This window comes from Protopterus annectens, chromosome 4.part0, assembly GCF_019279795.1.
Source record: "Protopterus annectens isolate FY-2018-M chromosome 4.part0, PAN1.0, whole genome shotgun sequence".
Lineage (NCBI taxonomy): Eukaryota > Metazoa > Chordata > Ceratodontiformes > Protopteridae > Protopterus > Protopterus annectens.
In genome coordinates this window covers 214,114,916-214,139,857 of record NC_056733.1, presented here as the reverse complement: position 1 = coordinate 214,139,857, position 24,942 = coordinate 214,114,916, and the positions used below count along the sequence as shown (strand labels likewise).

The 24,942-nt window shown below is 43.6% G+C and overlaps 1 protein-coding gene across 1 annotated transcript in view; it reads right to left on the bottom strand.

Moving 5' to 3' along the window:
* CENPX (centromere protein X) overlaps positions 1–24,942 on the bottom strand; it is a 940,759-nt gene that overhangs the window by 770,960 nt on the left and 144,857 nt on the right. The window contains exon 2 of the mRNA XM_044068219.1: positions 11,873–11,924. Coding sequence (XP_043924154.1) covers positions 11,873–11,924 — 52 coding nt within the window. The remainder of the gene's footprint in view (positions 1–11,872; positions 11,925–24,942) is intronic.

The window sequence follows — 24,942 nt, the reverse complement described above, 5'->3', positions numbered from 1 at the left end:
TTTCCAAATTCTCCTCCCAACCAAAAACGAAGGCTTCCTGACATTCCGCCCAATCATGGAGAAACTGCAGCTCAAGAGATTCAAAAGCTGGTAGTCAAGAGAGTCCTCCAGGATATCACACAAGTCCAAAAAGGATTCAGAACTTACTCAAGGTTCTTTTTAGTGCCAAACAAGACTAAGGACCACAGACCAATTCTGAACCAATCTGTGAAGTCAAACTTCCGAATGGTCATGATTCAGTCCATTCTACTTTTCTATGCAAGGATGACTGGATGTGCTCAATCTTCAGGACACGTACCATTATATCAAGAGGAACATACAATCCCAAAGATTTCTGTCCTTTCAGCTGGGGGCCAGTCAGCATCAGTTCAGAGCCCAGTCCTTTGGTCTCACCACAGCCCCCAGGGAGTATACCAAATATATGGCATTAGTGGCAGCTCACTTGGGACTGCTGGGATTCTGAGTATTTTCATATCTAGACAACTGGCTCCTCACTGCCCCAACCAAGCATCTCCTACAGCAATTCAGGGACTATTTGCTACAACTTTGTGAAAGGCTAGGCATTTCAATCAACACCGCCAAATCTCATCCATAATTTGTACAGAGTCTGGAGTTCACAGGTGCTCAGTTAAACGCAGTAAGTAAGACAACCTCTTTTCCTCTATATCATGTGAACACAATCAAGTTTCAGGTACAACAAATTCTTGTTCCTTTTACTCCAGCCAGACTTGTCCTTCAGGCTCTAGGTTCAATGAGAGTGGCCATAATCTTCCAATGGCCTGTTTTTGCATGCGTGTTCTCCAATGGACTCTAGCTGTTTAGTGGTCTATTCTGAATCATCCTTGTCTTTTTCAGTCAAACTCACTCGAGTCTGCAAGGATCATCTTCATTTGTAGATTCAGTCAGACGAAGTTTACCTTGGCTAGCCTTTTATTCTGCTCCCTTTAGTAGCCACTCTTTCCAAATGGGGTGGAGGGGCATTTCTTGGGACGGACAGTCAAAGGCATGTGGTCCTCCCAAGAGACCAATTCGCATATCAGTGTTCTAGACATGACAGCGGTCCTACTAGCATTGCAGGCCTTTCAAGATGTTCTTCCTCTGGGGACCATTGTGAAACAAATCAACAACATGTCTGTGGTTTGCTACATCAAGAAGCAGGGGGAACCCGATCATATCCCCTTTGTCGAGGATCAGTGAGAGTGTGACGGTGAATGACCTCCTGCAACCGCTTTGTATGGCAATACACATACCAGGAAAATCCAACTTACTACTGAAAAAAGTTAGCAGGTCTATCCTGATGCCTCACGAGTGGTCTCTCAATCATTGGCAAAGAGGATTTTCTGTTGTTGGGGTCAACCTTGCTGCAATCTCTTTGCATCTCCCCACAATAAGTGCAGCAGGTTTTTTGCTTTAATCCCCCTCAGGGGGAGTCACTGAGATATGCTGTAGTCCATGTTTGGCCCTCAAGTCTCCTTTATGCTTATTCCCCATTACTTCTGGTTCCAAAATTCTTACAGAAAGCACTTTGATTCAAGAGTTCAGCTATCTTCATTGCCCCCTATTAACCTCGGCAAGTGTGGTTCCCTTTCCTTTGGTCTCATCTTCGATTTTTCTTCATGGACACTGGACCGCAGTCCAGACCTTCTCTCGCATCTCTCCAGGATGAAGCATCCCGATATTCCAGGCCTCAAACTGACCACATAGTTTCTCCAATTCCAGTGATAGCTAGACAGCCCAGGTTTTCCTCCCCAGTCCAATGAATATTTCTATCTTCCTAGAAAGCTTCTACAAGGAAGATTTACAGGAGTAAATGGAAAAGATTATCAAGCTGGACTCTTTAGAAGGAAACTGATCCTTTCACTGCTCCTATATCTGTGGTTCTAGAATTTTTACATCTATTTTTCAAGAAGGTGCTAGTTATTCTACCAAAGTATAATTAGCAGCTACATCTAATCTTCACTCAAAAGAAAATACTTCCTCCTTAACTTCTACCAAATTGTGTAAGGCTTTCCTAAAAGACGCCTTCTTACTTAGGCCTCCTGTGAAAGACTTGTCAGCCCCTTGGGATTTAACAGTCATGCTCCAAAGGTTGACCTAACATACCTTTGAACCATCAACCTAGCCTGATTTAAAATTTTTGTCTTGGAAAACAGCATTCCTAGTAGCTATTACATCAGCAATGTGAATTTCTGAACTCCAGGCTATATCTTCCAAATCCCCTTACATTATTTTTCACAAAACAGAGCCACTTTTCCAGGAAAATCCAACATTCTTACCGAAGGTAGCATCTGAACTGAATATCAATCAAACAATTGATTTGCCTGTTTTCTTCTCTATTTTTTCTAATAACGGAGAGTATATGCTATGTCTTTTAGATGAACATAGACCACTATGTTTTTTATCTCCACAGAACAAAAGATTTCAGGAAGTTGGAACAGATATTTGTTTCCTTCTCCCCAAACAGATTGGGATTACCAATTTTTTAAGTTACCCTGGCCAAATGGATTACTGACTGCATTTCTTTTATTTATACTCTGCAAGGCCTCTCCCTATCAAATCCTCCTAAAGCAGATTCTACTAGATCCACGGCAACCTCTTTTGTCTTTTGGTCTACAACTTCCTTTGATGACGTTTGTGCAGCAGCTACCTGGTCTAAACCTCATACCTTTATTGCTCATCACAATATATATGTATGAACTCCAGAAGCAGAGCTTATTTTGAGAACATCCTTCCATGAGGGGAACCCAAGAGTTATGCATCTGGGCACTCTACCCAATCAGTTGAGGAATGAATGAAAAGGACATTAGACATTAAAGTTATTTACTCACCATAACTATGCATCTGTTTTGTCCATTTTCATTCTTTCTCAACTCCCTCCCCCTTCCTTTCATCTGCTGGAGCGACCTTGTGGATACTGTGGAACCCTTTGTTTCAGGTTTGGGCTCCAGCTCTGCTGTTCTTTTCTTCTTGCACAATCTTAGAATGTATAAGGCAGCAAACTCGATTTGAGGTACTGCTAGTTGACCGGGGCATTACGAGTAGAAGGAAGAGCTTGTGAGTTGGATCCGAAAGTCTACTGTATGCGACTAAGTCAGATCTGAGGTTGGATCAGATAACCATCAGTTGAAGAATGAATGAAACGGACATCAGATCCTTTTTGAGACATTGCCAACCTGATAAACCATTTGATATGGCTAAACCAACACATAACAATATAAAGGTGATACTGCTCAATGATAGAAGTATAAACAAAAAACTCCACTCCCTAAAAGGCCTCCTCACCCTGGAGAATACAGACATCTATGCAGCCACCGAGACATGATTTAATGACACAGACATCATCTCGGCAATGCAGGGCTATAATCCCTACAAATTTAGGACAGCTATGTAAAAGAAGGAGTCAAAAGGTGGAGGTTTCTCAATTTACAGTAAAAATAGTCACACCTCAAGGCACATCAAGCAGTATGGCGTACTTTAGGTTCTCAAAGTACAAATCATCATAATTAAGTCCCATACCATAGATTTGCAAGCTATATGTCCCCCTCAATGACCAAGGAAATACATGCCACTTACTTAAATGAACGTATATCACTCTTCATTCTACCCATCACCATTATTATGGGTGACTTCAACTACTCCACTGCACACTCAGAATCATACACAACCTCAAACTTGCACTCTCAAAGATTCTTAGACTTTGTCAACACAAACGTCCTAGACCAACTAGTCCATATGCTCACTTGGGAAGCCAACATCCTTGATCCAGTCCTCAAGAAAATGGGGGAACTTCCTACTTTTAAGTAAGACCCTGGCAAAATTTAAATTCCCCTCAATCCCAGGAAACACCACTGCCTATATGGAGTCATTCACTAAAGTCCTTTGCAATCATGTAAACAGCTGCATACAGGCAGCAGTACTTGCCTGAAATAAACACAGGACTACTTCTAAAAACAAGCCACCTAGGTAGAACCACAACATTAATAGGTTGTGTAACAAAAAAAAAAAATCATGATCAAAAACACAAAATGCAATGTCTGGTAAGGTAACAACACCCTCATCAAGCTAAATACACAACTCAGGGGACCAATTAACTCTACCAAAGCCAAACTTGAGGTAGACGTAGCTTCCCAGGCTAAGGCCAACCACAAAGCATTCTTCAGCTACGTCTGAAACCTCAAAGGCAATACACAATGATGTGCCAAACTAATTGTAAATGGAGCCACCTATCTGACCTGAAGGATACAGCAAATCTACTGGCCAATAAATTCATCTCCAACATTAACCATAGCTCCTCCAATTACCACTAAGGAACAGGTCCTTAATGCACTCTCCAAAATCAAAAACACTGCATCGATGGAACCTGATAATATATCCTTAATATCATGAAACATAACCTGTTGGGCCCACTAGAAGCACCATTTAGTTGTACCCTCACAATAGGCTTCATGTCAAGTGAATGCAGGACTGCAACTGTTATCCCTCCATACAAGTATGTCATCCATGGACCTGGAAAACTACCAACCCATAAGTCTGACTAGGTTCATACGCAAGGCCACGGAAAAAAAAAATTGTGGACATGAAAAACAATGACATAGGGAACCTTCAGATACTGAATCTGAATGCAGAGTGGTTTAGTCAAGGGCAGATAATGTCTACTCTGCCTGGTGGATTTCTTCAACAAGGTCACCAAAGCAAAGGATGATAGCAAAACGGTGCATACTGCCTGCCTCAGTCGGGCCAAAGCATTCGACATAATACCCTACTCGGACACTATAGACAAGCTCACGAAACTATGTATAAACCTATATGTCACCTACTGTATAGCCACTTGGCTCACTGGTATAACACAGGATGCCCGGTAACTGGCGAAGTCCCCAGGGATCAGTACTGGGGATGCTCTTTGTTGCATCTACTTCTCTGAGGTCAAGATCAACATCAAAGGCCTCTGGCTGACCAAGTTCGTAGATGACTGCAAGCTAGGTGCAGTCATAGAATCCTTCAAAGGCACAAACATCCTCCAAGAAAACCTGACTTAAGACTAATAACTTGTGCCTCAGTTACTGTCTAAAACGCAAAGCCAAAAAATGCATAACAACATATTTTAGAAAGAAGACTGCCTCTGGAAATTACCGCATTAATGATACATCCCTAAGAGTTGACCCTGTGGTCAGGGATTTTGTAACGCATGTAGAAAGAAACTTGGCCTTTGACCATCATGTGTCCATTGTAGTAAGGAAATCATTCTGTGTTGCACAACTTATAAGCAAAGGTATGGCATCTAGGCCCAATGATGCAACTGTTCTTTTATACTTGGCCCTCATCAGGCCAGTCATTGAGTACAACCCCCCCCTCCCTCCGGTATGTACCTGACCAGGGATATACAACAACTGGAGCATCCACAGAGGTTCCTCACAAAAATAATACTGGTGTAGAAAACATATCTTACAGATATCACCACAAAGCCTCATCATTGTACAATACCGCAAAGACTAATATCTCCTACAGACTGCCTGAAAGGCAATCTATGCCTGACCTTCAAAGCAACCTCTGATCTAGCCCTTATAGACCTGTTGCACATCCGTAAAACAAGTATCATCAGAAACACCTGATTGTCTACAACATAAATAAGACATGTCAGTGGGACAGGCATGTGTCTCAGAGACTACCCCTTCTCTGCAATAAGCAACAGTCCATGTAAAGCAGAGTTCCTCCTTACATTTATTTAAACACAGCTTGATTCAGTGGATATGCAATTGGAAATGTACCCCTTTATCTGCCGCCTATATCCTTATTAGAAAGACAAAGTTTGTAGATGCTTAACTACTCATACCCAAGCCATACTCCCTATAAAACGACTGGTATCATAACCTGTCAAATAAATTTGGGAAGCATGGCTAGGTTTAAAAATGCCCTTTAGGGTCATTAGCCCAGTAATCACCTACAAACCTGCAAACCTATTACTATGATCCAAAATGACTACTATGCAAGGGGTTACTCAGTAGTCATGTAGAATTAAGGCTCATAGTGGTCTCCCACTTCAGTCCATCACCTTAGATACTATTAAAGGGCACTACTGGCACACTGACTTCTTTAATAAAATACAACTGTTTAATAATTACGGAGTAAGTACAGTTGTGTACCTACCATAAATGTAGATGTTCGAGTGTATTCACTGTTGCAGTCATTACACTTGGGTTATCCTGCTGGCAGGCTACTCGCAGTCGGCCCAAATTCCAAAGTCCTGGTCCGGCGTCATTTTCTTCAGTTTTTCTTGCCACAGATGTCAGGTGCCCCCAAAAGGGTAGGCTGTAAAAATTATGGTCATAAAAAAGCATGCACATAACCTTCATCTACAAGCAAATACACCACATAGGTTGTATAGAATAGAGAGGTACAGATAAGTCCCAGCAAAGAAAAAGGGGGATGGTGGGAGGGTAACCTGGACTGCAACAGTGAATACACTTGAACATCTACATTTATGGTAGGTACACAACTGTACTATGTTCGTGTTTCACTGTTGCAGTCATTACACTAGGGTTGAATCCCAAAGCTGAGGTTGAGTGGCTGGGCCTAAATAGAGTTTGGAGTGGCTATGAGGCCCTGCAGAACTGCAGTGGCAAAGCCTGCTCTGGATTTAGAGTAGAGAGGTAAATGGTAGTGCTTTGTAAAAGTCCATGTTGCAGCTTCCAAAATATCCTTGGTTGACACTCCTCTGAGGAAGGCTGCTGAAGTGGCTGCTGCTCTGGTAGAATGTGGCCTAATGTCCTTGGGCACGGATTTGCCATGTTGTGAATAGCAGAAATTAATGCAGTGGCCTATCCATTTTGAAATAGTCTGCTTTGAAATGGCTTTTCCTTGGGAACCTGCAGCATATGCCACTAAGAGTTGCTCAGTCTTTCTGAAGGCTTTAGTCTTGTCCAAGTAAAAGCGTAGCTGTCTGTGTATGTCCAAAGTACGCAGAAGTCTCTCCCCCTTATTCTGTGGGTTTGGATAAAAGGTAGGCAAATGTATGGTTTGGTTAAGAGCCACGCTGGACACTATCTTAGGCATAAATGTCGGGTTTGTCCTTAGAGAAACCCTGTCCTGATGGAAAATAATAAAAGGTTCCACAGCCATTAGTGCCTGTAACTCAGACTCTTCTTGCTGAAGTTATTGCTAGGAGAACAGCGGTTTTCCATGACAAGTATTTTATCTCTGCTGTATTGGCTGGTTCAAAAGGAAGCAGTGCGAGTCTTTCCAAGACAAAATTGAGGTCCCATGTAGGCACTGGAGCTCTCCTTGGAGGTCTTATGTTTTTGGCCCCTCTGAGAAACTGTTTTAGCAATGGATGAGAAACAATAGGTGGGTCCGTATTGTAATGAGCTTAAATGGCAGAGGCATGGATCTTAATTGATGAGAAGGATAGGCCTTTGTCCACCATCTCAGTTAGGTATTGCAAAATCTGAGGAATATTTGGTACAAGCGAGTCAATTATTTGCGCTTGGTTCCAAGCACAGAATCTCTTCCATTTTTCTGCATAAGTTTTTCTGGTGCTAGGCCTCTTGGCCTCCAAAATAACATCCATAACTGCTTTAGAGAGAGGTGTGTTCTGAATGATTACATATTCCGCCATGCAGCCAGATTTAGGGTTCTGAGTTGGTTGTGCAGGATCTGATTGTTCTGTTGGGTCAGCAAATGAGGTATTCGAGGCAATGTCCAGGCTGGGCCTTGAGACAAGCTCTTTAGGATTGGGTACCAGTGCTAGCGTGGCCAGTCTGGGGCAATCAGTATCATTTTTAGCTTCTCTTGTCTGACCTTTAGGAGTACCTTGCAGAGGAGGGAAGGCATATTCTGTAAGGGCTATCCAGCTGAATGAAAGGGCGTCCACTTTCCATGCTTGCTTGTGATAAGTCAGAGTGCAGAATCTCTGTAGCTGGCAGTTGTGAGGGGAGGCGAATAGATCTATGTTTGGGCATCCCCATTTCCCTGTTATCATGTTGACGATTTGTGGATCTAGTTTCCACTCGTGAGGATCCATGAGGTTTCTGCTTAGTTCGTCTGCCAAAGTATTTGTCTTTCCTGGCAGGAATTGTGCTTGCAGATGTACTTGATAAGTCAATGCTGTGTTCCACAAAGTCATGGCTTGCCTGCAGAGGGGGTAGGAATGTGTGCCCCCTTGCTTGTTTATGTACCACACGACTGTAGTATTGTCCGTCTTTATCAGTAGTTGTCCTGGACGAAGTAGGCCCTTGAAGGCTGTCAGGGCATTTTGTACAGCTAGCATCTCTTTTTGATTGATATGAAGATGCATTTGGTTTGTGGGCCATGTGCCCTGAATACATTTTCCTGCCATGTGCGCCCCCCAGGCATAATTTGATGCATCTGTTGTTAGTGTCTGCCTGGCAGTGGGTAAGATGAATGGCTGCCCCTTGTTGTGGTGACAGGCCTGTGCCCACCATTGAAATTCCTGTTGCAGGCAGGGAATAAGAGTAATTACTGTTTCTAGGCTGTGGCAATGTTGAGTCCAAACACTTTTTAGATACCATTGTAGTTTCCTCATATGCAGTCTTGCATATGGAATTAGTAGAATGCAGGATGTCATGTAGCCCAGAGCCTGCAGAATTTTTCTTGCAGATAACTGGGTCTTTGTTGCCATGTCTTTGAACTAAGAAGTCAGATGCCTTTGTTTGTCTGGCATGAGATAAGCCATCTGGGCAGTTGTATTTAAGCTTGCACCCAGGAATATCATCTCTTGAGAGGGTACTAGTTTTGATTTCTTTTCGTTTACTGTGTACCCTAGGCAAATTAGTAATCTTTTTACAAACGCCAGATGCTGTAGTAGAATATCTTTGTCCTTTGATTGAATAAAGCAGTTGTACAAGTAGGGATATATTTGAATTCCTCTTTGTCTGCAAACTGCAATTACTGGTGCCAGGCATTTTGTGAAGACCCTGGCCGCAGTAGATAAGCCAAAGGGCAGTGCAGAGAATTGGTAGTGCATTGAGCCAGCTATGAATCAGAGGTATTGTCTGATTGAGACATGCAAGTATGCCTCTTTGAGATCCAAAGTTACAAGCCAAGCCTTCTTATCCAGCATGGGCAGAAGCTGCTGTAGAGTCAACATTTTGAATTTTGGGACATCCAGAAAGGTATTTAGAATAGACAGGTTCAGAATTGGTCTCCAGGCTTTGTCCTTTCTTGGTACTAAGAAAAGTCTTGAGTAAAATCCTTGTCCCTGCTTTTGTTGTGGCACTGGATGAATAGCTCCCATGTCCATGAGACATGAAACTTGTTTTTGTGCCACTTGCCATTGATTGTGTGGCAGGTCTGGCATACCCTTTGCCTTTGGAAGGGTGTGAAAGTGGAACCTGTAGCCCTGAGAGACTATATTTAAGACCCATTTGTCCTGGGTGATCTTGTGCCAGTTTTGTGAAAAAAAGTGCTAGCTTTCCCCCTAAGGGTGCTGCCAAAAAATAAGTGCTTGGCAATGGCAGAGGGAAGTCATTGGGACTGTTTTCTATAAGGCTGTGATTTGTCTTCTCCGCTTTTGGAGGTAGAAGCCTCCCATTGTTTGGGCCTGTATGAGCCCTGGGGTTGTGGCCTGCCTCTAGGGCGTCTGAATCTGCCTCTTTGTGGTCTGTCTGACACTGGAAAGGACCAATTCTTAGAGGGCTAGTTCCTGCTAAATCTGGGTGGCTGTACCTGTAAGAAATCCTTTACTGTCTGCATAGAATTTGCCTTATCCTCCATTTTCTTCAACACCTCTTCTGCCTTAACACCAAACAAAGTATCATGTTGTAAAGAAGCATCCAATAATTTTGCTTTAACATGATCAGGCAGATTCTGTTCCTTTAACCAAGCATGCCTTCTAATAACAGAACCTGTAACAGCAGCCCTGCACGAGGCCTCCATGAATCATAGCCACATTGCAAAGTATGTTTTCCCACTTGTTCAGCTGCATGCAATAAATCCTGCAAATCTTTGTTCTCAGAACATTCAGAATTTGTCAAGATTTTTTGTTTTAACAAAGACATTAAGTATTGCTGATATTTGAGCATATGAAACTGACAATTTAAAGCCCTTACAGCCAAGGTAGCAGAAGTGTAAATTGTTTTCCCCATCTGTCCAAAGCCCTAGAATCTCTATCTGAGGGGACATGTTTTTTGGCAGAAGCAGCCTTGACTCCTTTGGGACCCTGTGAGATAGTTTCTGGGTTTTTGTAAAGAAATTAATGGGAGTCTGGGACCCTGTAGTATCTGTCCGGCTTAACAGGGGCAGGAGGTAAAGAGTCTGGAGACAGGCCGGACTCTGAAAAAACATCATCTACTATGTCTAGAACAGGGGGAATTGCAAGAGGTCTGTGCTGAGGAAGTAAATGAAAGTCTCTCTTTTCTTAGAATCGGAGTAATCCTGGCTCTCCCAATGGAAATGCTCCCTCATGGTATGCAGGGTTTCCCCAAATGAATAGTCCCCAGGAGGAGAAGCTGAAGGAATAGAATCTTCAGCATCAGAATCCTCACAGGGAGGAACAGAATATCTCTGATCAGAAGAGGAATTAGAGGAAATGGAAACCTGATCAGAGGAATCATATTCAGTGTCTTGCCTAAGCCTCTTATCAGGAGGGGGTTGGGAACCCCTGATCAAAGTAATTAGGTCTTCGGCCATTTTGAGCACCTGTTTCTTAGGCATAGAAGTCTGTCCTGGAGAATGCTGTACTGGTTTCCTTGTCTTTAAAACTGTTTTAGACTTTGTCTTGGATGCTGAAGTAGGCTTTATATAAAGTTGTGTAGGTCTGAAGACACCCTCAGAAGCCGATGCCTGCTCAGCGGCTCCGGACCCATCTGAGGGATTAATTTCCGAAGGGCCAATACCTTGAGTATCCAGAAGCCTAGCTGTCTCCACTTGGGAGTCGGAGGTGGCCTGTGGCTCTGAGGTAGTGGGAGTCAGGGGCTGCGAAAGCACCTCACTGAGCACCGGTGAACCGGTGACTGACCTAGAAGAGGCTTCGTCGTCAGTTTTGGACCTCGGATGCTTGTCCTTGTCTTTATCCTTGCGTTTTTTTATGAATTCCGGTAGTCGGTTGTTCCAACAGCATTATGTAGTTAAACCTTCTGCCAAAATAATGAAAAGCGAAATCGTACCGACGCTTAATAGTGCATTGGTTAAATCTAGCACAAAACCGGCAACTAGCAACGTTGTGGTCAGGGCCTAGGCAAAGAATACAGTAAGAGTGGAAATCCTTATGAGGTATTTGCTTTCCACAAGAAATACAATTGTTAACTTTTTCTGACATTGGTCTGGAGCAAGAAAAAAGTTTCCCCAATGGGGTACTTAGCTTTATTGAAGACTTCTGATCTGAAATTCGATTTCGAAAATCTCAGGAGTTGGCCGACTGGCACTTGTGAACTGCTTTTGCTTCGGGCACCTTGCGGCAAGAAAGACTGAAGAAAATGGCGTCGGCTGCATCTTTTATACCCCTGGCGCACTGACATCAGGGAAGAGGCGACAGTAACCGATGCCAGACCAGGACTTTGGAATTCGGGCTGACTGCGGGTAGCCTGCCAGCAGGATAACCCAAGTGTAATGACTGCAACAGTGAAACACGATGAACATCTAATATTGACACCCTGTCACTGACTCTTAACTAAGCTAAATGTTTTTCACCCATGGTGTTCATCTCCAAGTAACCTCACAGATTAAATTCATATCCCTCTAAAGGGAATCACCCTACAACAGACTGGATCTTATTACAAAAGAAGACAAAAATTCCCACTCCAGTCACCTTATCCACTAATTTTGGTGAACACTGCCCAATATGAACGGATACTGTGAAGTTTGAAGTATGGCTACCTTAATTAGAAATGTCATAGATAATGATCATTAAGTAACTTACTTTTTGTTTTCTTGTCTTTAAAATACATGGCCATCAATTTGCTCACAGTCTCCTGGAAAAGAAAAAAAAAGTTTAACACTGAAATACTGCAGCAATGACTTTAATTAGCATTTTACAGAGAGTATTTATTCACATTGACTACAGTGCACACTCACATTCTGCAAATACTGCACATTTTAAAATTTCACTCTAGTTATAGCAGGAATTTCTGCTAAGCAATAACTTAGAGACTACTTTATACAGCCATGTGAGAATTTGCCTAACAAGGAAGATATGTTAGCAAATCTGCTGAGCTCATGTGATAGCTACCAGGAAGCATTTTACAGGACATAGGTGTATAATCACTCATTTACTACCATATCATTATTCTGCACAAAATCAAAATGAATCTGTAATAGCATAAAAACTGCTAGAAAAAACACAAAAATGTTTCTGAAGAGGGAGGCAAGTCTCTCTGCATCCCCCGATATAGAGGACTGTATTCCCACAGCCCATGAATCTGAATATACTAACTGTAAGAGTGCTGAACATCAGAGGAAACGGAAAATTATTACCTCCTGGGTTGAAAGACCTCAGACTTGGTGTGCTTAATACATATGACTCTGTGTTCACACTGCACAATACAACATTTGATGAAAACACCAAAGTCAAAGTACCATAGTCCCATCCCACAGATGCAAAACTCAGGTCTGCCAAACTAGCAGGTTCAAGGGTACACACAAAAATGTTAATCATGAAGTTCAGATCCTGCAAAAAGAATTCTTTAAGGAATTTTTGAAAACAAACAAAAATCAATCTATTCTGGACCCAGTCCTGCCTTCCAGTAGGATCTACATATGCAGAAATGGCCAAGGTATGAACCTTGACAGTAAAGAGATAAACACAGAACAAGCACACTAGTAGAATTACAGGAGTGGGAAGGAATAGGCTTTATCTATTAACCTATACAAATAAGCTTTTCCACTTGACTTTGTAGACAGCCTGACAGGTCATCTTCCTGTCAGCTTCCTAAAGATATGGACAGCAGCAACTGCAGCTTCCAAACCTATAGACAAAAGTAATGGCTATACTAACACCCAGTGCCTCAGAACATGGGTCTCTACAGGGGCCAGATCCAAAACACTTGAAACTACAAGGCTATTCCAGGCCATCCTAGGATGATAAGAAAAAGTTGGGGGCTTTGTGTGTGAAACTTAAACAAGCAAGGAAATGAAGGGTATTATACAATAGAAAAAGCAGCCTAACTTTCCCCAGGCACTACTAATGAGTCTATGCCTACTCTTTCATTCTTTGCTGAAAAGAAGAGAGCCTGGCCCAAACTATATTCTCCTAAAAACTGAAAAAGTCAGTTTCTAGAGTGCCATACTTCAAGAGCATGGCCAGAAAAGTATCCTGATGAAGCCAGCACTCTAGCACTTGATTCATGTTACAACCCAAAAAGTGTCCACCATTGTATTTGTTTCTAGTGGAATTTGGACTACTTCCAGCAGTATGCCTCCAGATGGTAGCCTATTCTCAATTATGGACTGCTACTTCTCTCCTAACACTGCCTGAATACACCTTTCTCTTCTTGCTCCACTGCTCTGCTACCATCAAATTATCTCACCTTGCAAGTAGAGGCCGGGGATCTAGAAGCACCTCAAGAATCAAACTAGGCACCCTTAGCTCAGGCAGATTTATGTGGAGATGCTTCTTATGCAAGCTCCATGGGCCCTGGATCACTGCAGACCTAAAGATCCCACACATCCAGTCTGTCATCTGACATGAGGGGGTTGGTACAATGGTTAAGGTGTTTAACCCGATCACAAAGTACACAGTTTGATTATCATGTCTGAAAGGGAATTTGGCTATGCTTAAAATGGTCTGCAAGGACAGCTAGCCTAGTACTTACTTATGAACATATAGAGGGCTGCAGCAGAAAAACCGAATGGAAACAGAAAGCTGACCAGCATGTTGTTGACTGAAACATTTACCACATTAATGCCAGCTGGTATGACAAGTACCTAGCCCAACATATCTGGAACATGTTCCCTTTATATATCAAGCAGAGTACCTCCATGACAACCTTTAAAAGCAGTCTGGATGGCTGAAGTATTTAGTTGTTATACATACTCTACTGCAGAAATGCTTTTACTCCACTTTGGAGTTCTCAGCTGTCTCTTGAGATCATTTGCCAAATAAGATATGGCTCTTACAGGTTGAGGAAGGTTTTTAACCGAGGATTCTGTCCTTAAACAGAGAATCCAGGATAACCTTGTATAGCTCCTCATGAAAGACAGCCTCAGGTCATGCTTGTCTTACTGAGACATGTATAGGTGGCCACAGTCCCAGTTATCATGTCTGCCACATCAAAGGTGCAGTAGGCTATGCAGAACCCTACCTTACAAGTAAAGTTATGGGTTTTCTTTCTGATTAGCTGAGCCAGGACATATAGACGTTTCTATAGCCTGCCCCATCACATAAATCTAGAGATGACAAATCCAAGGCAAGCAATTATGAGCCCAGAAACGCAAAGTGGCAGAAGTGCTGGCAATGATGACAGTTAGCAATATTGCAATTCAACACTAGAATTTTGAGGTTGTTGTTGTTTGTCTTTTCGGCTGTTCCTGGTTAGGGTTCGCCACAGCGGAACTCCGGTCCGCTAATGATTGGCAGTAGATTTCTTATAGTGCCGAGTTGCCAACCCAAAGCCCAACCTTCAGCGAAGGCACGCCCATTCACGCATGTCTTTCGGAGGCCAATCGACTGCGGGGAGGACATGCAGACTCCACACAGAAGGCACTCCAGCCGTGAATCGAACAGGAGAATCTCTTGCTGTGAGGCAACAACACTATCGCTGTACCACTGCGGCTTCACTAGAATTCAAGGGAATTAATTCCAGAACAGTTTGCACAGACAGATTAAAAGACATGAGACACCAGCAGAACTAACTTAAATACATTTTTATACAATATTAACAAGCTAAAACAGTTCTAATATTCTATGGAGTACTCATAATTAATCTCCAAAAAATTATAGCTTCCCCTAAAAAGAAAAGAAACTCCTCTCCTGCTGACTAGGACTCTCCCTGATGGCCATCAGCAATGTCAAAACTGCTCGAGTTTCAGGCAGGCATGAATGTACAAGAACAGCCAATGTTCTGAACATTGTTGCCTCATAGCAAGAGGTTCTCTGGTTTGATTCTTGGGTGGGGTGTGGAGCCTGCATGTCGTGTCGCATAGGTTTCCGCCCACATTCCAAAGGCAAGTGTCTGGAGCATTTCTCCCTGGGCCTCCACTAAAAAATGGGCTCTGTCTTAGTCAGAGTTTCCCAGTAAACAAAGAAAAAAAAAAAAAAAAAAAGAAGAGACAACTCAGCCTTGCAAAGCTCTGATTTTATATCTTGCATCTGTTGATTCATTCAGTTGTTGCATAATTTAGAAGGCATTTTTCTCATGAGCTACACTACTAGAAAAGAACAAGATTTATGCACTTCATCACTCTCTGTCACACTGCATACTTAAAACTGTTGAGAAAAGCCAGCAGCTTCAAAGCTAAGCTTGTTGCCAGCAACTTCAAAACTACATCTGTTGCTTACCTTCGTGCAGCTGCACTAAGTATGCTCTGTAATCAGTTCCCCTTGTTGTGTTAAAATGAAACAATGCAAGCACGGCCTAGTAATTCAGCAGTAGCATTAATAAAATTATTAGTTATGTACTTGGACATAACTTGGTATCTGTGTTGTCTTCTTTCATTCCTACTCAAGAATGGGTTATGGATCCGTGCTCCAATCTGGCTTGGCCACTATTCTTCAGACTATGATCCAAGCCTCGAGCTTATCTCACTACCCATAATACCCTGCACTCTAACCGACCTCCTCAGATCGAGTTTGCTGCCCACACACAACAGAAAAGACAAGGAGCAACTCAAGTCTACAGAAAATGGTAGAAAAATATACACTTCTGCATAATCAAAGACTCAAGAGGGAACCAAGAACAACCCCCCCCCCCCAAAAAAAAAAGTAGTTCTAGGATACCAGGAAGGAGGACGGCTGGGTGGGAAGGTGAGGAAGAATGAAAAGAAGACAACACAGATACCAAGTTATGCTAAGTACATAACTAAGAAATCTGATGTTGTCTCTTTCATTCCTCCTCATGAATGGGTTGAGTCCCCAGCTACACATCTGGGTGGTCTCAAGGAAGGATATGCTGGAGCACAGCCGAACCAACTGAAGCCCTCCTCTGGGAATTAAGATCCAATTTTGTAATGTGATACAAATATGTGAGCCTTAGACCAAGTAGCTGCGGCATATCATCCAATGAGGCTCTGGAAGAAAAGGCAGATGAGGTGGACATAGACCTGGCAAGAGTGGGCCTTAGGAGGACGAGGTAGTTACAGACCATTTTTGTCATAGATGGAAGAGATACAGTCTGTAATCCACTTGGCAAGAGTAACTTTTGAAACTGCCTTACTTAGACGGCTAGCAGAGAAGGAAACAACTGATCTAATTTTCGAAAGGGCTTGGTTCTGTGCAAGCAAAAGAGTAATTGCCTGTGAACATCCAAAGAATGTAACAGTCTTTCTCCATCACTGGAGAAATTAGGAAAAAAGACCGTTAGTTGGATGCTCTGATTAAAATTGGCCTCTGTAGCTACCATGGGCATAAAGGAATGGTTTGTACATAGGGAAACTCTATCCTTATGGAAAATTATGTAAGGCAGCTTTGAGGACAAGGCCTGAATTTTCAATATTCTCTTAGCTGAGGTGAAGGCAACAAGGAGAACTGTTTTCCATGAAAGAAACTTTAGGTCACAGTCAACCGCTGATTTAAAGGGTTTCCGAGTTAAGCTCTGCAAAGCCATGGTGAGATCCCATGGTGGAGAGGGGTCCTTTGCCGGAGGCCTGAAGAGGAAGACCTCTTTCAGAAAAGGCCTTGCATAGTTTGGAAGCTGAAGGGGAGTTGAGAATGTTGAAAGAATGAAAATAAGAAATGGCCGCTAACTGGAGTTTGATGGTGGAAAAACTAGCTCTGCCTTTAAAAAGAGACGTAAGGAAATGCAGAACTTCAGAAATAGGTGCCAAAAAGGATCAATGTTTTCTTTGGAAGCCCAGAATACAAACCTCTTGGATTTGCTACCATAAACTTTTTTGGTAGCTGTCTTTTGAGAAGCCAAAATAATTACTCAGACTGGGGAAGCAAAGCTGGACCTCTGAATGATCACTGGAAGTGGAGAAACCAAGCGGTCAATTTGAGGGACTTCAGACTGGGATGATAACCCTCTATGGGGATAGAAAGGAGGTCCTGTTTGGGTTCCAGAATCCATGGAGGATGCTTCAGATTAGACCACAGGAAGGGGAACCAAATCTGACAAGGCCAAAAGGGGGCAATGAGGATCACCGAGGACTTCAGATGCTTTGCTTTCCGTAGAAACGTCAACATCAGAGGTAATGGAGGGTAAGCATAAAGAAGACTGGAGAATCAATTGTACACCAGAGCATCCCTCGGGAACTCCCTCAGAGGGGGAAATCACAGTGAAATAATTGCTGCACTTGTTGTTCTGGGGGGGAAGTGAAAAGGTCTCAGCAAGGTTGGCCCCAGTGGCTGAAAATCATGTCCACTACTGAATGATTGAGGGACCACTCATAAGGAGTCAGAATGGACCTGCTGAGTTTATCTGCCTAAACACTGGATCTCCTCGGAATGTGTTTTGCAATAAGAAAGCAGTCCGAAGACGCTGCCCATTCCCAAACTCTCATGGCCTCTCTGCACAGGGGGAAAGAATGGGTTCCTCCCTGTTTGCTGATGTACCACATGACTGACATGCTGCCTGTGTGAATCGCAATAGTTCCTAGATGGAGAGAGTCCTGAAAGGCTTGCAACGAAAGGAGGACAGCTCCCATCTCCAGAACACGGACATGCAATCTGGTCTCCAAGGCCGTCCACGTGGTTTGGACAGTCTTTCCCATATAATGCCCCCCCAACCCCAGCTGGGAAGCATCTGTGGTAACAGTGGTAGAACGGGATGGAAGAAGGAAGGGTATGCAAAGAGTCAGATCGCCCAACAAAAGCCACAATTGAAGATGCCTTCTGCAAACAGGGGTCAGTTTGACAGGAACAGACAAAGGGTGGCAGAGAATAGACCACTAAACAGCCAAAGTCCACTGAAGGACTTGCATAAAATATCTTGCAAGAGGAACTACAGTAATGGCAGCTGCCATGGAACCAAGCACTTGAAGAATTAACCTTGCTGGGGGGGGGGGGGATCCATAATCAATACTGTTTGCACCCGATCTCTCAAAAATTGGACGTGATGAGGAGGAAGGACGGCCCCCTGATTGACCATATCCAAGATAGGTAGGTAGGAAAGACTGGACTTGGCTAATTTACAGTGATCCCCAAGTGGTTACCAAGGTTGAAAAAGTAATCTCTGGCCTGAATGAGCCGATGCCTGGTTGGGGCAGTGAACAGCCAGTTGTCCAAGTAAGGAAACACCTGGAAACCCTGCAGTCTGATATGAGCTGCGATTACTGCCATACATTTGGTAAACATCCTAGAGGTTGTGATGAGTCTAAAAGGCAGAGCTCTGAGCTGGTAATGACTTGCTCCCAGCCAGAAGCACTGGTGACTCCTGGAGCGCTTGTGTATTTTGATGTGATAGTACGCGTCCTTTAAGTCCACTGAGCATATCCAATCGTCCTTCTGCAGCAGCAGAAGGATGGACTGAATCATCACTATTCGGAACTTTGTTTTCTTTACAAACAAGTTTAACTTGCTCAGATCCAGAATGGGTTGCAGGTCCCCTGTTTTCTTTGGCACTAAAAAGAAGTGTGAGTTAAGTTCCAAATCGTCTGTGCAATTGGGACCTCTTTGATGAAGTTTAGAATTTCTTCTACTGCAAACTCCCTCTGACTGGGTGAAATGTTGGGGAGTCTCTTTGAGCTCTCCAAAGTAGAGTTGTGGAAGGGACTTGTGTAACCTCTGGATATGATCTCTACCACCCACTTGTTTTGAGTTATATCGGTCCAGGCAGTGGGGTGTAGAGAAAAGCGACCCTTGACTGCCTCCAGAGATGAGCAGTCAGGCAACACTTCAGTAGCGCTGAACGCTGAAAGGGCTCATCAGAGAAGGGCTCCCTGAAAGCCTGAATTTACAGACCTCCTCTGCCTCTGGAGCAGTGTCTCTCATTGGCACTTCCTCCTCTGTCCCTGGAGTAACAGTCCCTGCAATTAATCCTGAGAAGACCCCTGGGATTTGCTGAACAATGTCTTCTTTCCACTGCGCCAATTTCTAGAAAAGGTGTGCAATGCAGTGGATAACCTAATCCCGATGGCAGACAGAGTCTTACCTTCCTGTTTGCTGTGAGTCAGAGTCTCTTTGACCAATGGACTAAAGAGAGAAGAACCAAAGGGGACTTTGACAAAGGACACCTTAAAGGGCTCCGTGAAATCACAAAGTCTCATCCAGGCATGTCTGCGAATAGCAATGCCTGAGCCAGCTGCCAGAGAGGCACCTTCCATGGAATGGGAAATTAGCCTCATGGATGAATTGGATAAGGAAGAAAGAGTAGCCAGTCGTGGGGAGACTTTCTTGAAGTTCTCCAGTGACATGGTCTCTGCCAGAGAGTCTGAAAGCTCCTTTATCAGGTCCCTCTGCAAACGGGTAAAGTGTGCCAGGTAGTTCAATGGCCTCAGTGAAAAAGTGGCCAAGGTGTAAATGCGCTTCCCAAACCTGTCCATCACTCTGGTCTCCTTGTTCGACGGATGGTCAGTGGAGCTCAGCTAGCTCCTTTTTGGTGGCTGCCTCCACAATCTTGGCATCAACTGGAATACCCTTACTCCAATAAGGTGTATCCTTGGGAGGAGACAGAATTTTGTCTGGGTGCTTAGGGATCAGTTCGACTGAGTCCAGCTCCTTCATAGGCCCGACTAGACACCAAATCCACTAACTCGTCCACTGGGGGAACCACCCAGGATGTAGATGGGCCGTCCCGAAGGCCTCTAAAAATACGGACTCCTTAGAGGAAGGAGGTTGGGATGACAAACCACCTCTCTGCCACAAAACCTCTAAAATGTCTCCGAAGGAGACATCCTGCGGTGGTGATCTCGGGATCCCTTCCCTTCATCAAAGTCCATATCCTAAGTGACTGACTCTGAAGAGGAGTCAATGTGCTTCCTTCTGCATGTCCTCTTGTGAGGGATCTCTCTGGCAGGGTGCTCCAGAGAGGCCTCGGAAGAGGAGGGGTTCCATGAGGGAGAACAGGTTGGAGACTAGTCTGGACGAGTTGACTCGGGAAAGGAACGACAGACTCAAGTCTCTGATCCATGGGAAGTCGAAGGGGTGGATCATGGTTCAAAGGGACCAGATCCCTGTGGGTAGAGAAAGCTCTTTCTACCACTCAGAATGATGACAGACCCAAAGAATCCCTCCCCAATTCCACCGCAGCCGAGGCTACAGAAGAAGACAGGGTCAGAATCCACCAGCCTTGGGTCCCTGGTAGAATCAGACCCAATCTGTTCAACTACGTCTGACAAGGTAGGAGCCGATCCCCTCCACCCGGATCTGATGGGGACCTCCTGGATCCAAGACTCACTGTGATCCAAGACAACAGAACCAATGAGGTCAAGGCAACTGTCGGAGTGGAGGAAGGCATGCTTTGTACACTCAACCCTGGATCCCTAAGGTGGCCAAGATTCTGAGACTCAGAAGCTGAAGGTCAGATCGTATAAGGAGACTGAACTTATAAGGGAAGACTCTAGGAAGCTGTGGTGGACGGAGGTGGAAAAACACCCAGCTGGATTTGACTCTAGGATCATCCTGTCCATGTCGGCCTTTGAAGAACACCTAAAAGACCTGGAGAAAGCCATGGAGGAAGGTCTGGGCGTGCCTGGAGGGAGTCTGCTAAAGACCAGAAAAAGGAGTAGACTTGATCCCCTGCACCAGCGTACAGCCCCTTGTGACACCCGTGCCCTGGCCTAGCAATCAAGGAGCCTCATTCCTCACCACTAACACCAGAGAGGGCATCTCATATAAGAGGAAAGGATAACAAATACACACAGTAAAGTGCAATTTCCCTTAAGAGCACACAGAGATCACAGTCAGTCTGGGGCTGGTTGCTCCATTGCTCTCCAGGTCCTCAATAAAACTCCCCACTGGCATAGCTATAGGGTCCATATCTCAGCCTAGCTGGCAAGCTAACCTCCAGTACCCTCTCTGTCCAACCAGTGCTTCATGTCCCTGCCCAAGTAGCTGCCACACAGACACACACACACAGATACACACACACTTTGAGATAAGTATTTATACAACTTCACAGACACTCCTGGGAAAGGCTGACACAGATTCTTCAGCTGTTCCCCTATACTCAGACTCTACAGTAGTAATTCCTGCCACTACCAGCTAATAATTATCAGCTACCCAAAGGACCTTAAAAGGGTGTCCAGTTATTACTGTGCAATATTATTATCCAATAGTAGTATAACTAAGCAATCAAGGCTTATTGGAAGGGCTTAGTACAGGATCACTTATAAGCATGCAATGTACTCTAGAGCTTAATTTATCTCTACATAAACCAGCCACAGTTGAAAAGGGTTTAAAAATATTTAATAAATACTAAAAACACAAGACAATACTACTACACCACAGTGCTATTCAAGAGTTCAGAAATCACACAGAAACTTAAAATAATTCAGTACAGTTCTGACATAACAGAAAAACACTTAGTCTACCGAGACTTTCGGCTTTTCCCGGTTAGGGGTCGCCACAGCGGAACTCCAGTCCGCTCATGATTGGTAGTAGATTTTTACGGTGTCGAGAAGTCTAATCTTTTCTAATTCCTAGCTGTTGCTACAAGAAAACATACTTCTAAAGTAACTTACTTACATAGAGCATAGGCAGTGCTGAGTTGGAGGTCCAAGATCAAAATGCTTACAGTCTCTCTCTGAGCAATAGTTTTTAAAATCACTAACAAACATTTCTGCTGGGTCCTCCCAGATTACATCATTTTTGACACTTAGCCTGAGGTTCCCAGGCCAACAGGCTACATTATTTAGCAAGCTAACACCTGCTCAGAAAGCTACAACAATAAAAGACATTTCAAATGTACACTCTAGTAATTATTCCTTAAGTTAAAACAACAGAAAGTATGTGCTAGCCCAGACAGTCTGACACATAGCTCTAGAGATAAAAGGATAGATTTGAAATCATTTTAACTTCAAAAGAAAGATTTGAAATGCTTGACTTAGTTTTCCTTACAGCAGATGGCAATGTTGCTACAATCTTGAAGTTCAACATTTTACAGTATTTTCTTTCATTTAAGAAACAAGCCTGTGTTTTACATTTATATTTACAAATGCCAGAATTATGTATCAAATTCTATTTAACTAGGCTGGCAGCCTTCATCCTTCTCTACCAGTCTTCACGCCCCTCACTGTACAATCCAAGTCCTTAGGATCCGACGAGGAGGAGGTGGCAGACTCGGGACAGCTAGAAATGAGTACGGATTGCAATGGATCCAAACAGCACTTCAGATCCGGAGCCGACGTAGGCCTCTGATCCGAAGATGTCGGATCAGAGAGCTTCCCAACCTTCGCAGGCAGCTCAGAAAACACCCTCGAAGATTTGTGAGGGTGCTTCTTGGAGTGCTGAGCTCCTGAAAGTCTCAGAGGGGGTTTGAGCCCTTGCAGAAGCAGGTGAGAGTCCCTTCAAAATAAGCTAGTTTCTGCGGTCGGCAATGGCTCTGGGATTAAAGGCGTCACAAACAGAGCAGGCTGACCACAGATGCTCTGCTCCTAAACAATCAACACACACAAATAATGTGCACCGGAATGTCGAAACCTTATGTCAGCATTCCGAGCACCATTTAATACCAGATGATTGCTTATCGGTCATCCTGCAAAAAAGAACCACCACACTTTTACAGGAGCGCAGAGGGAAAGGGAAAAAAGGCACAAAACTAAACGAAAGAAAGGAAACCCAACGGAAAAAAAACAAATAGCGCGGGAAAAATACCCAACCTTAAAAAGAGGGAAAGAAAGTTGCTATGCTACACACACCACAAGGTAGGGGTGGAAGATAATAAAGGAGAAAGTGAGAAAGAGAGGCTACTTATCTGGTGAAGAAAGACCCCCAAAAACACCAAAAATTTGCTCAAGACTGTAGACCACATCCAAAACCGCTGGCAGTAAACGAGATCTGAGGAGGTCGGTTAGAGTGTAGGGTATTATGGGTAGCGGGAAGAGTTCGAGACTTGCATCAAAGTCTGAAGAATAGTGGCAGAGTCAGATAAAAGCACAGATCTGTAAACCATTCGTGAGGAGGAATGCAAGAGACAGCATCAGATCTAAATTTCTGCAGTGGCATAGCTTAAAATTATAAGACTAAATGCATTACTATTAATTTTAAATATAATAAATGCCTGTAGTGCTACTACCTTTAACTACAATGCGAGATAATACATGTTAGTGTTGCAGAATGACATATTCTTACTCTGCTTATGAGGGTCTCAAATGACATGCAGAGGCAAAGTATGTAGGTTCCCATGCAGCCCCAGTTTAGGAAAATTATAACTTGGCTAATGAAGCCATGTTCTCCCACACTGCAGAAGCTCAAGATTATTAAGAGCCATGCGAGGATATAAAAAAAAAAAAAACACTATTTCATACATTAGACGAAGTCCCTCAAAATAAAATTCATAAATAAAAAATGGATTAGACAATTCATTAGGCCAGTTATGAAGTCAAGATAGCCTCAAAGGGCTACAGACAACCACAAGTCTTTTTAAGCTGTATCTGAACTCTCAAAGGCAGTGTGCTGAGCTGGTGGTCAGTGGTCCTACTTTCACTGAGCAAAGTGACACATCGAATTTGCTGGCTAACAAATTCAGATCAAAATTCACCTCACCACTCCCTCTGCTTCCCCCATGAAATACCGACTAACATAAGCCTCCTCCCTCTAACTACTAAAGGAGCAACTCCTGTCAATCCTCACTAAGGCCAAAAACACAGCCTCAGTGGGCCCCAACAACATCCTGCAATACCTCCTAAATAGCGTGAAACATGACCTAACATGACCACTTGAGTCCCTTTTCAATTATAGCTTCAAAACAGGCTTTGTACCATGTGTACAGAGGACTGCAACTGTTTTCCCACTTCACAAGAGTGGACTATCAACCAACCCAGGAAACTACAGACTTAATAGTCTCACTAGTCTAATATGAAAAGCCATGGAACAATTTTATTAATGAAATGATCGACAAAGACAGAAGCAACCTTCAGACACTTGACCCAACCCAATATAGCTTTGTCAAGGGAAGGTCATACCTACTAAACCTGGTGAACTTCTCTGAGAAAGTCATCAAGGCAAGGGATGGGGGAAAAACACTGCATACCACCTACCTGGACCTGGCTAAGGTGTTCAATACAATACCCCACTTGGGTATAGTTGACAAATTCACCAAGCTGGGCATAAGCTAGTTGACAAACTCACCAAGCTGGGCATAAGCTCCTATGTAACTTACTGTATTGCCAGCTGGCTTTCAGACAGAAGCGATGAAATCAGAGTTGGTGAGATGACCTCAACTAAGAGGCCAGTCACCAGTGGGTTAACTCAGGGCTCCATGCTGGGACTGCTCCTATTTGGCACTTACTTCTAGGTGGTAAAGGACAATGGCCGTTGGCTGAAGTCTGCAGATGGCTGCAAATTGGTAGTGCTCATAGATTCCTCCATGGCACAAATATCTTACAAGAGGGTCTGACACAGACAAATCACTGGTGCCAAAGTCACAGATTAAAGCTCACTAACAAGACATGCATCATGGTTCCTTTTGGGAAAACAGCCACCCAACCTAATTACTCCATCAATAAGACACCCTAAGAGATGACTCAGTAGTCACTGATCTGGGAACATATGTAGACAGTAATCTGGCCTCTGACCAACATATAGAAAAGGTAGTAAAGAAATCATTCTACATCGTCCATCTTATAAGTAAGGGTATAGCATCCAGATCCAAGGAAGTCACAGTGCACCTTTATTCACCCCTTATCAGATCCATCAAGTTCAATGTCCCCTTTGGCATGTACCTGTCCAGACATTCA